The following is a 13,672-nucleotide window of genomic DNA, read 5'->3' on the forward strand; positions in this document are numbered from 1 at the left end:
ATCTTACTTCCACCTTTGTCTTGTTTGCTGTCTCTGTTCCCTTCGACTCACTAACCCCACTCACTTCTGATTCTCCTTATAATATCTGACATTTCCTTCTTAGTCTTTTTTCTTCATGGCCTTCTCTTCCTCTGCTTCTTTATTAAAGTTGGCATTACTCAGGCGTTCAACCTTGGCCCCCTCTTTTTCTCACTGGATATGCTGTTCTCAGGTGGTCTTACTCAGAGTTTTCCTGTATCACTCTGATCTGCCAACTCATAAATCCAACTGCTTGCTGAAACTACATTTGGATATTCCATTGTCATCTTAAAACACAGTAAGTTCAAAAGCAAATTAATTTTCTTTCCTTTGTAGGAGTTGTTCCACGTGTAGATGTATTTCTGGTGTATCTGTGGGGAGCAAGGTGACCTCCGTGTCTTACTCTTCCGCCATCTTCCAATCCCCCCCTCAATTTTCTTTCCTTTGAAAAATGCTCTTCCTCCTGTGTTCTTCATCCCCAAGCCGCTCAAGCTATGAACCCAGTCAGCCTCCTTCCTACTCCTTCCTCCTTCACACAGTAATGCACTTTAGAATCACCATTTTAATCTTTTTTGAGTCTTGTCCTTGGAGATTACTTTTCAAAATTGCTTGGATGTGAGCCTTGGCTTGGATTGTGAGCCTTTCAGAGCCTTAGACTCTGAAAATGCTCTCCAGTTAACAAATTGAAGAATAAAAATCATATGATCCTCTCAATAGATGTAGAAAAAGCTTTTGACAGAATTCAACATCTATTTATAAGAACTCTCCACAAAGTGGGTATGAGGGAATATACATCAACATAACAAAGTCCATGTAGGATAAGCCCACAGCAAACACCATTCTCAATGGTGAAAAGCTGAAAACATTTCCTCTAAGGTCAGGAACAAGACAAGGATGCCTGCTCTCACCACTTTTATTCATCATAGTATTGGAAGTCCTAGCCATAGCAATCAGACAATAAGAAGAAATAAAAGGAATCCAAATTGGAAAGGAAGAAGTAAAACTGTCACTGTTTGCAGATGACATGACACTATATATAAAAAATCCTAAAGACACAACCAAAAATCTATTAGAACTAATAAATGAATTAGTAAAGTTAAACGGTACAAAATTAATACAGTAAGTCCCCTACATGTGAACCTTCAAGTTACGAACTTTCAAAGATCTGAACATGCATTCACATGTCCAATCACATCAGTTAGTTCACGTGACTGGTGTACATTGTCACATGTGTGCATCCTCTACAAGTGGTTGTACTTTTGTGTACTTTACAGTGCTGTATAGAGTACAGTAGTATAGTATATTTATTTAAAGCCCAGTATGTCCAGAGCAAGTGTAAAAGCAGTGGTATATATCTGATTGTGTTAGTTGGGTACCTGGGCTAACTTTGTTGGACTTAAGAACAAATTGGACTTAATGAACGTGCTCTCAGAACAGAAGTGTTGCAATCCCAATTGCATCAAGAAAATAATACCCAGGACTAAATTTAACCAAGGAGGTGAAAGACCTGAGCTCTGAAAACTCTAAGATGTTGATGAAAGAAATTGAAGCCATGACAAATAAATGGAAAGATATACCATGCTTATGGATTGGAAGAATCAATATTGTTAAAATGTGTATACTTCCCAAGGTAATCTACAGATTCAGTGTAGTCCCTATCAAAATACCAGTGGCATTTTTCATAGAACTAGAATAATCCTAAAATTTGTATGGAACCACAAAAGACTCCAAAACCAAAGCAATGTTGAGAAAGAATAAAGCTGAAGATATCACACTCCCTGACTTCAGACTATAATACAAAGCTATAGTAATCAAAACAGTAGGGGGGACTTCACTAGTGGTGTGGTAGTTAAGAATCTGCCTGCCAATGTAGGGGACACAGGTTTGAGCCCTGGTCCGGGAAGATCCCACATCCTGTGGAGCAACTAAACCCATGCACCACAACTCCTGAAGCCTGTGCACCTAGAGCCTGTGCTCCACAACAAGAGAAGCCACCGTAATGAGAAGGCTGCACACCACAACAAAGAGTAACCCCCACTCGCCACAACTAGAGAAAGCCCATGTGCAGCAACAAAGACCCAATGCAGCCAAAAATAAATAAATTTATTATTTAAAAAAAAAAGAGTATTAACTTTACGAAACTTTAAAAGAAAAAACAAAACAGTATGGTACTGGCAGGAAAACAGACTCATATATCACTGGAACAGCTTAGAAAGCCCAGAAATACATCCATACTTACATGGTCATTAATCTTCATCAAAGGAGTCAGTAATATACAATGGGGAAAAGACAGCCCCTTCAATAAATGCTTTTGGGAAAACTGGACTATTTTCCTACACTATGTATACGAATAAACTCAAAATGGTTAAAAACTCAAATGTAAGACCTGAAAGCGCAAAACACCTACAAGAAAACATAGCAGTATGTTCTATGACATCAGTCCTACGGATGGTTTTTTAGATATGTCTCCTCAGGCAGGGGTAAGAAAAACAAAAATAAACAAATGGGACTACATCAAACAAAAAAGCTTTTGCACAGCAAAGGAAACCATCAACGAAAAGGCAGCCTACTGTATGGGAGAAGATTTTTGCAAATAATATATTTTATAAAAGGCTTATATTGCAATTATATAAAGAAATCAGAAAACAATATAAAAAAGAACAAACAATCCAATTAAAGATTGTGCAGAGGACCTGAATAAACATTTCTCCAAAGGACGAAAAGATAGCCAACAAACCCATGAAAAGATGCTCAGCACCACTAATCATCAGGAAAATGCAAATCAAAACCACAGTGAGATACCACCTCACACCTGTTAGAATAGCTATTATCAAAAAGACAAGAAATGACAAGTATTGGCAAGGAGGATGTGGAGAAAAGGGCACCCTCGTGCACTGCTGCTGGCAGTGAAAATTCATCCTGCTACTGTGGGAAACAGTATGGAGATTCCTCAGAAAAATTGAAAATAGAACTACCATATGTTCCAGCAATTCCACTTCTGGGTGTTTATACCAATAAAACAAAAATACAGATTGAAAATGATATATACACCCTTATGTTCATTGAAGCATTGTTTGTAATAACCAAGATTTGGAAGCAACCTAAGTAGTATCTACCAATAGATGCATGGATAAAGAAGACATGTTTCACATACTCATTATATATATGCGTGTGTGTATACATGTTTCGTATATATACATATATATACATATGTGTGTGTGTATATATATGCCCACATATTTCACCTACCCACACAGTGGAATGCTACTCAACCATGAAAAATAAAGCTTTCCATTTGCACAAAGGCAGCATGAATGGGCGTGGAGGGTTTGCCAAGTGGAATATGTCAGACAGAGAAAGACCAATGTTGTATGACTTCACTTACATGTGGAATCCAAAAAGCAAAACAGATGACCAAACCAAACAAAGATTCTTATAGATACAGAGAATAAACCCACAGTTGCTGGGGTGGGGATGAGGGCATGGTTGAAAAAGGTGAAGTGGATAAGAGGTATAATCTTACATTTAATATAAAGTATTAAATGAGTAATGGGGTTTAATATACAGCATAAGGAATATAGTCAATAATATTGTAATAACTGTACAGTCACAGATGGTTAGTAGATTTATCATGGTGATTAATTTCATAATGTATTTAAATATCGAATCACTATGTTGTACACCTGAAGCATAATATTGTATATCAATTATACTTTAATTTTTTTAAGTTTATTTTTACAGTCCCCTAAAGTGAAACCTTCTGTCAGCATTGGATATTTCTAAATATGTGTAGACACATATGTCAGTTATCGTGGTTAGCAGGATTTTCTAACACTAGTTAATGTATATTTTTAATTGTTTTAATGCACTGTTAGCAGTGTGACATTCTGAACAATGTCTCTTTCTAATTTCAGCCTGTGAGGTTGAAGCGGGGAAAGTGTACCAGGTGTCCTCAAAAGAGCACATCCAGCCATTCAAAGAAAACATGGAACAATTTATTTTTCAAGGTAAATTCGGAAGAGATATGTTGCATTTCCCTCCCTGTTCAGCAGAAAGGTAGAAGGCATTTTGAAAAATATGCATTGGTTTAAAAGGGATTATTTTGACATCACAGAAAAATAAATGATGTTTAATCACGAATCACACAGTTGTGACAGACAAGCAATTGGCTAAACATGCTGTTTTGTGAATAATACTCATTATTCCTGTTTTTTTAATGACAGTAAATACAATAGTTATTAGTTAAAATAGCATATATATATATTTATAAAATAGCATATATTTTTAAAGGCATTAAAATATTTATCTTTTTGTGATAGAAAATTAGATATTCTTTTAAGTTTTATCTACACTTATCACTTCAGTTCAACCTGGTATTTATTTGCTTTGTCAAAACATTGTGCTCAGAAACAAGGTATATTGATGATTTTCTGATCTTCAAAACATTATATTCTATATTTTATAGGATGTATACATAACCCAGGATATTTAACACAGTTTTTCCAGGGACCTTAAAAACTTTATAAATGTTATCTTATTGATTCTTCCTATATTCCTATGAAATAAGCAGGGATGGAAAATTTTAGACAATATTAAAGAAACAAAAAATTCTAATAAAAATTCTATTAATCTATTGCTGATTGAAATCCTTGAAACTTATATCAAAGCATTCACTACTCCAAATATTTCTGCTTTGGAAAGTTATATACATATCTTCTGAAGATCAGATTTATATCAAGCCATGCTTTGGGAAGGTTCTTGCTCTTTCAGGAATTCTCCAGAGACTGACATGACCTGAGACTGAGGCCGAGTAGTGCTCTGAAGACTGGCTCCATCCTCTGTGGTTTTTATACATTGTTCAAGTGTCTTTAATGATGATATACAGTGAATGAGTTAATGCTGGAATTTGATATGGCATTAAGCACAGCTCTTTTTTAGATGGGAAAATGCCATTTAATCATTTAAGATAATCATGACAATAGAAACAGAAATTTGGTCCGTCACGTATCAGAGTGATTGTCATTTCCATTTCCTCAGGTCCTCATGACTTAGAGTGGAAAATCTACCCGTTGATTCTTAAATAGTCCTTGACTGAAATCAGTGTCCTGTAGTTACAAATTAGATGGGCCTGACAGCTCACTCAGCTCTTGATGAATGAAATGAATCTTCGTTTTTCCATCCAGTAGACTTTTAGGATCAAGAAACTGTAATTTTATGGAATATTCTGTTTTGCTTATGGGTAGAAAGGAGTCCTTAATTCTATAACTCATTAAAAGAGAAATCAAACAATTTGCTAGATTTCACATCCTAAAACGTTAATGAGTGTGTCACTCATATACTTGTTCACATAATATGTAATTATATTATATAATATTTTTAAATTTTTTCACATCTTTATTGGAGTATAATTACTTTACAATGGTGTGTCAGTTTCTGTTGTATAATAAACTGAACCAGCTATACGTATACATATATCCCCATATCTCCTCCCACTTGCGTCTCCCTCCCACCCTCCCTATCCCACCCCTCTAGGTGGAAACAAAGCACTGAGCTGATCTCCCTGTGCGATGCGCCTGCTTCCCACTAGTTATCTGTTTTACATTTGGTGATATATATATCCCCATGCCACATTCTCACTTCGTCCCAGCTTCCCCTTCCCCTTACTGGTGTCCTCAAGTGCATTCCCTATATCTACATCTTAATTCCTGTCCTGCCCCTTCAGAACCATTTTTTATTTTTTGTAGATTCCACATATATGTGTTAGCATATGGTATTGTTTTTCTCTTTCTGACTTACTTCACTCTTCATGACAGTCTCTAGGTCCATCCAACTCACTACAAATAACTCAATTTTGTTTCTTTTTATGGGTGAGTAATATTCCACTGTATATGTGTGCCACATCTTCTTTATCCATTCATCTGTCGATGGACACTTAGGTTGCTTCCATGTCCTGGCTATTGTAAATAGAGCTGCAATGAACATTGTGGTACATGACTGTTTTTGAATTATGGTTTTCTCAAGGTATATACCCAGTAGTGGTATTGCTGTGTTATATGGTAGTTCTATTTTTAGTTCTTTGAGGAACCTCCATAATGTTCTCCATAGCGGCTGCATCAATTTACATTCCCACCAACAGTGCAAGAGGGTTCCCTTTTCTCCATATCCTCTCCAGCATTTATTGTTTGTAGAGTTTCTGATGATGGCCATTCCAAGTGGTGTGAGATGATATATCATTGTAGTTTTGATTTGCATTTCTCTAATGATTAATGATGATGAGCAGTCTTTCATGTGTTTGTTGGCAATCTGTATATCTTCTTTGGAGAAATGTTTATTTAGGTAGTATGCCCATTTTTGGATTGGGTTGTTTGTTTTTTTGATATGCAGCTGCATGAGCTGTTTGTAAATTTTGGAGATTACTCCTTTGTCAGTTGCTTCATTTGCAAATACGTTCTCCCATTCTGAGGGTTGTCCTTTCATCTTGTTTTTGGTTTCCTTTGCTGTGCAAAACCTTTGAAGTTTCATTAGGTCCCATTTCTTTATATTTGTTTTTATTTCCATTTCTCTAGGAGGTGGGTCAAAAAGGATCTTGCTGTGATTTATGTCATAGAGTGTTCTGCCTATGTTTTCCTCTAAGAGTTTAATAGTGTCTGGCTTTACATTTAGGTCTTTAATCCATTTTGAGTTTATTTTTGTGTATGGTGTTAGGGAGTGTTCTAATTTCATTCTTTTACATGTAGCAGTCCAGTTTTCCCAGCACCACTTATTGAAGAGACTGTCTTTTCTCCATTGCATATTCTTGCCTCCTTTATCAAAGATAAGGTGACCATATCTGTGTGGGGTTATCTCTGGGTTTTCTATCCTGCTCCATTGATCTATGTTTCTGTTTTTGTGCCAGTACCATACTGTCTTGATTACTGTATCTTTGTAGTATAGTCTGAAGTCCGTGAGCCTGATTCCTCCAGCTCCGTCTTTCTTTCTCAAGATTGCTTTGGCTATTCTGTAGTGGAATAATTGAGGACATGGAAAGGAGATGTGACCCATGAGCCCCCCCACCCCCCCACAACAAACTGGGGGCTGGCGAATAAGCCAGAACTGCAAACAGTCCTGATTGCTTTGAGCCCCCCCGGCAAACAGGGGGCATGTGAATAAGCCAGAACAGTGAACAGTACTGAATGCTTTGAGCCCCCCCACCCCACCCCGGCAAACCGGGGGCCTGCGAATAAGCATTGAGTGCTTTGGGCACTGATCCATGAGGTGTCCTCAGTATAATCAAAATGGTGGGAACGCAAGGAAATGTCCTTGTGCTACTTCAGTATAATCAAAATAATGGTGGGAACTTTATGTTGCTTTTGCGCTCAAGGACGAAGCACGGCATGTTTTTAAGAAAGCCCATTATTGCCTGTATAACCAATAGAAGCATATGTTGCTGCTTTGGCATTTCTGGAATGTTAAAAAAATAAGTCTTAAAATGTAAACATAGATAATGCTTTAATAAAAGCTACCACAGCAGGACAGACGGCACTGTTTTGCCTGAGCGAGAGGCAGCCCTCTACTGCTGTGCTTCGGCACAATTCATCTTGTGTGATGAGCTTGCTTTCGGCCCTGTCATAAGATAAACTACAACATTTGGCGCCCGAACAGGGACCTGAAGGTAAGTAATCGCGTGATCGTGGGACCGAAGGGGAAATTGGTCTGCTCAAGGGTAAGCGAAACCTTCGGGAGCAATAGAGTAACTGTAATGGGGAATTTCCAGTCAGTAGAATTCCAATACATTAGACTCCTGAAACAGTTATTACGGAGTTCAGGAATGAAAGTGAAACCAGAATCTTTTGATGAATTGTTTGCACTGGTACGTAAACATTGTTACTGGTTTCAATCTACTGGTCATAACCAGTTGAATTTAAAATTTGGAAACAGGTTATGCGAGCCTTAAGAAGAGCTCATCAGCCTGGAGACCCTATATCTGTCCGTGTTTGGTCTCTTTGTAAATTAATTTCCCTTGCCCTGGAACCATTACAATCTGAAACAAAAAGTGAAAATGGGGCACGCCCTCAGCGTCCGAATTCTGCTCCCCATCATTCTACTGCTTTTCGTACTCTGTTTCGTGAGTCTCCTATAGAGGACCTTCCTCCGCCTCCTCCTCCCCTTGTGTCTGAGACAGGAGAGGATTTTTCGGGTTCCAGTGATGAAGGGGCTTTTTCTGATGATGATAAAGATCGGGAGCAGACTAGCAAACAAAATGGGATGCCACTTTCTCAACAGAATGAGAGAGATTTCTGATACACTTTCAAAGTTAAAAAATTTGATGGTTAAATTGGAAGAAAATAAAAACAATGCTACCACCCCCTCATATTAGGAGCCGTGTCCTACTATTCCTTTGGCTCCTCCTTTAGAATTAACAGCTTATCCTGTTGGAGCCTCTCATCAGTTTCGCTTTCCTCTGAAACCTAAATCTAATAGACTATTGTTGGAAGAAGAGATAAATAAGGAAGAAAAGCAATATTCTGAACCATTTTTTGCTTTCCCTATAGTTAGACAAGCTATGCCTGCTAATAATTTCCAAATGGATATATGAACGTTGAGTATAACCATCATGATATAAAAATTTTTTAAATGCTAAAAGAAACCATTAATGCATATGGGATGCATTCTAATTATGTTCAAGGTCTTTTGTCTAGGTATGCTTCCGAAAACATATTAATTCCTCAGGATTGGGAGGCACTTGGCAAGACTGTTCTTGAACCTGGACAATATATGCAGTTTAAGACTTGGTAAAAAAAAAAGAAGACGTCTTCATTGACCTGGGGGCAAATGAAAAAATTTGCAGTCACTGCTAAAAATCTTGTCATTTCGCAGGGTAAACCCCTCACTAGCACCAATCTTTTTGTGACTATGTTGGCAATGTTGTCTACACAGGTAATAAACATATCAGCCAGTGAGATAAATTGTACTAACCATACTTATGGGACTTATATTCCTAACCCTCCCCTTAATATGGGGGTTACCTGGTGGGATGCCTCAATTCTTGTATATGTAAATGAGTCTAGATGGTTGCCTGGTCCTTTTGATGATAGAGGCCCTTTGAAGCCGGAAGAAGAAGTAAAGATAATAGAAAATTACATGGTGGGTGTTAATGGACCTCCTATTTGTATGGGAAAGGGAGATCATTGCCTTAAAATAAATTATCAGGCATGGTTAAATTCTGTCAAAACTGAAAGCAGATATCATGGGTTATATCTTTTGAGTGCTTATAGTTTTAAAAGTTCTAATTCCACTCTTAATGAGAATGTTTCCACACCTTACTTGCCTCCATGCCAGGTGCCTCTTGTGGATCGATGATAGGATTGGGTCCATTAGACTCGATGCCGAGGAAAAATGGCTCGGGTTCTTGTTAATACTTCTTGGGGAAGCGTCACTGATTGGAGCCCTTTTGGCTCCACCCGAGGAAAAAGGGGTCTAAAGAATTTATACTGACGTAGGATAACACTATTTATAGCAATACTATTAATGATACCATAGTATAACATGCTGGAGGGTTTTCTCCTCCAGGTCCTCATTTAAATGGCTATCCTATCCAAAAGGACTTGTGGAAGCTTATGGCAGCTTTGAAAAAGATTAATGCCTGGGTAGGACATATGGTTAACAAATCTGGAAATCATAGTTTGACTTTTTATAAAAATGTTACTCGGTATACTCGTAGTTATGTGAAATTACCTCATGTATTGTTAAAGGAACCAGCTGTATGGAATGAGACTCAAGGTATTATAATGTGTAAAAATTGCTCTCTGTATACCTGCATTAACTCTAGTATATCCTTTAACATATCTACTGAAAGTTTGTATATCTTACGAGCTCGGACAGGTCTTTGGCTTCCTGTCAATCTTGGAAGGGAATGGCAAGAATCTCCTCCTATGGCTGTTTTGCAATATTTAGCTGATGCATTAAAAAGAAGTAAAAGATTTGTAGGAATGTTGATTGCAGCTGTCATGGGTATTATAGCCATAACAGCTACTGCTACAGTAGCTGGAGTTGCTTTAAAACAATCTATTCAGACCGTTGATTATATAACTGATTGACATAAAAATTCTGAAATGCTTTGGTCCTCTCAATGACAAATTGATTCGGAAATACATTCAGAAATAGCAGACTTACTACAAGCTGTGGTTATGTTGGGGGACCAACTTGTAAATTTACAAAGACAAATGAAGCTACGTTGTGACTGGAATCAAAGTGCCTTTTGTGTCACTTCGGTTCCATATAATCAGTCTGCATTCCCCTGGACAAAAATAAAAAAACATTTATTACATCACAAAACTTTGACCAAAAAAATTGTAAATTTACAAGGGAAAAGTCAACAAACTTTTCAGAAGAGATTACAACTTAATTCACAAAAAGTATAGACTGAAATTATTCAAGGACTTAATAATCTAAATCCCATATCTAAATTACATGCTTTATTTGGTTCTACTACAGGATTGCTAATGCTCATTATAATAATAATCATATGTTTAATTGTAGTCCGACGACGAGTAAAAGTTACCCGCCATGCAACATCGCAACAAGCTGCCATGTCCTCCTTGATGCTGCACAAGCTACAAAACAAAAAGGGGGAAATGTAGTGGAATAACTGAGGACATGGAAAGGAGACGTGACCCATGAGCCCCCCCCCCCAACAAACTGGGGGCTGGTGAATAAGCCAGAACTGCAAACAGTCCTGATTGCTTTGAGCCCCCCCGGCAAACAGGGGGCATGTGAATAAGCCAGAACTGTGAACAGTCCTGAATGCTTTGAGCGCCCCCCCCCCCACCCCGGCAAACCGGGGGCCTGCGAATAAGCATTGAGTGCTTTGGGCACTGATCCATGAGGTGTCCTCAGTATAATCAGAATGGTGGGAACGCAAGGAAATGTCCTTGTGCTACTTCAGTATAATCAAAGTAATGGTGGGAACTTTGTGCTGCTTTTGCGCTCAAGGACGAAGCACGGCATGTTTTCAAGAAAGCCCATTATTGCCTGTATAACCAATAGAAGCATATGTTGCTGCTTTGGCTATCTGGAATGTTAAAAAAATAAGTCTTAAAATGTAAACATAGATAATGCTTTAATAAAAGCTACCACAGCAGGACAGACGGCACTGTTTTGCCTGAGCGAGCGGCAGCCCTCTACTGCTGTGCTTCGGCACAATTCATCTTGTGTGACGAGCTTGCTTTCGGCCCTGTCCTAAGATAAACTACAACACTATTCAGGGTCTTTTGTGTTTCCATACAAATTGTGAGATTTTTTTGTTCTAGTTCTGTGAAAAATGCCAGTGGTAGTTTGATAGGGATTGCATTGAATCTGTAGATTGCTTTGGGTAGTAGAGTCATTTTCACAACGTTGATGCTTCCAATCCAAGAACATGGTATATCTCTCCATCTATTTGTGTCATCTTTAATTTCTTTCATCAGTGTCTTATAATTTTCTGCATACAGGTCTTTTGTCTCCTTAGGTAGGTTTATTCCTAGATATTTTATTCTTTTTGTTGCAATGGTAAATGGGAGTATTTTCTTTTTTTTTTTTTTTTTTTTTTTTTTTTTTTTTTTTTGGTGGTATGCGGGCCTCTCACTGTTGTGGCCTCTCCCGTTGCGGAGCACAGGCTCCGGGCGCACAGGCTCAGCGGCCATGGCTCACGGGCCTAGCTGCTCTGCGGCATGTGGGATCTTCCCAGACCGGGGCACGAACCCATGTCCCCTGCATCGGCAGGCGGACTCTCAACCACTTGCGCCACCAGGGAAGCCCGGGAGTATTTTCTTGATTTCACTTTTAGATTTTTCATCATTAGTGTATAGGAATGCTAGAGATTTCTGTGCATTAATTTTTTTATCCTGCTACTTTACCAAATTCATTGATTAGCTCTAGTAGTTTTCTAGTAGCATCTTTAGGATTCTCTATGTATAGTGTCATGTCATCTGCAAACAGTGACAGCTTTACTTCTTCTTATCTGATTTGGATTCCTTTTACTTCCTTTTCTTCTCTGATTGCTGTGGCTAAAACTTCCAAAACTATGTTGAATAAGAGTGGTGAGAGTGAGCAACCTTGTCTTGTTTCTGATCTTAGTGGAAATGCTTTCACTTTTTCACCAGTGAGGGTGATGTTGGCTGTGTGTTTGTCATATATGGCCTTTATTATGTTGAGGAAATTTCCCTCTATGCCTACTTTCTGCAGGGTTTTTTTTTTTTTATCATAAATTGGTGTTGAATTTTGTCGAAGGCTTTCTCTGCATCTATTGAGATGATCATATGGTTTTTCTCCTTCAATTTGTTAATATGGTGTATCACATTGATTGATTTGCATATATTGAAGAATCCTTGCATTCCAGGAATAAATCCTACTTGATCATGGTGTATGATCCTTTTAATGTGCTGTTGGATTCTGTTTGCTAGTATTTTGTTGAAGATTTTTGCATCTATGTTCATCAGTGATATTGGCCTGTAGTTTTCTTTCTTTGTGACATCCTTGTCTGGTTTTGGTATCAAGGTGATGGTGGCCTCATAGAATGAGTTTGGGAGTGTTCCTCCCTCTGCTATATTTTGGAAGAGTTTGAGAAGAATCGGTGTTAGCTCTTCTCTAAATGTTTGATAGAATTCACCTGTGCAGCCATCTGGTCCTTGGCTTTTGTTTGTTGGAAGCTTTTTAATCACAGTTTCAATTTCAGAGCTTGTGATTGGTCTGTTCATATTTTCTATTTCTTCCTGATTCAGTCTTGGCAGGTTGTTCATTTCTAAGAATTTGTCCATTTCTTCCAGATTGTCCATTTTATTGGCGTAGAGTTGCTTATAGTAATGTCTCATGATCTTTTGTATTTCAGCAGTGTCAGTTGTTACTTCTTTTTCATTTCTAATTCTATTGATTTGAGTCTTCTCCCTTTTTTTCTTGATGAGTCTGGCTAATGGTTTATCAATTTTGTTTATCTTCTCAAAGAACCCACTTTTAGTTTTATTGATCTTTGCTATCATTTCCTTCCTTTCTTTTTCATTTATTTCTGATCTGATCTTTATGATTTCTTACCTTGTGCTAACTGTTTTTGTTGTTGTTCTTCTTCTTTCTCTAATTGCTTTAGGTGTAAGGTTAGGTTGTTTATTTGAGATGTTTCCTGTTTCTTAAAGTACGATTCTATTGCTATAAACTTCCCTGTTAGAAGTGCTTTTGCTGCATCCCATAGGTTTTGGGTCATCATGTTTTCATTGGCATTTGTTTCTAAGTATTTTTTTATTTCTTCTTTGATTTTTTCAGTGATCTCTTGGTTATTAAGTAGTGTATTGTTTAGCCTCCATGTGTTTGTATTTTTTATAGATTTTTTCCTGTAATTGATATCTAGTCTCATAGCATTGTGGTCAGAAAAGATACTTGATACGATTTCAATATTCTTAAATTTGCCAAGGCTTGATTTGTGCCCCAAGATATGATCTGTCCTGTAGAATGTTCATGAGCACCTGAGAAGAAAGTGTATTCTGTTGTTTTTGGATGTAATATCCTATAAATATCAATTCAGTCCATCGTGTTTAATGTATCATTTAAAGCTTATGTGTCCTTATTTATTTTCATTTTGGATGATCTGTCAATTGGTGAAAGTGCGGTGTTATAGTCCCCTACTCTGATTGTGTTACTGTTGATTTCC

At 37.7% G+C, this 13,672-nt stretch overlaps 1 protein-coding gene across 1 annotated transcript in view; it reads left to right on the forward strand.

Annotated features, from left to right (window-relative positions):
• The window catches only part of FMN2 (formin 2), a 316,289-nt gene that overhangs the window by 236,418 nt on the left and 66,199 nt on the right, over positions 1-13,672 (forward strand). The window contains exon 15 of the mRNA XM_073793699.1: positions 3,933-4,025. Within this exon, the coding sequence (XP_073649800.1) occupies positions 3,933-4,025 (93 nt within the window). The remainder of the gene's footprint in view (positions 1-3,932; positions 4,026-13,672) is intronic.

The sequence above is a fragment of the Tursiops truncatus genome, chromosome 16, assembly GCF_011762595.2.
Source record: "Tursiops truncatus isolate mTurTru1 chromosome 16, mTurTru1.mat.Y, whole genome shotgun sequence".
Taxonomy (NCBI): domain Eukaryota; kingdom Metazoa; phylum Chordata; class Mammalia; order Artiodactyla; family Delphinidae; genus Tursiops; species Tursiops truncatus.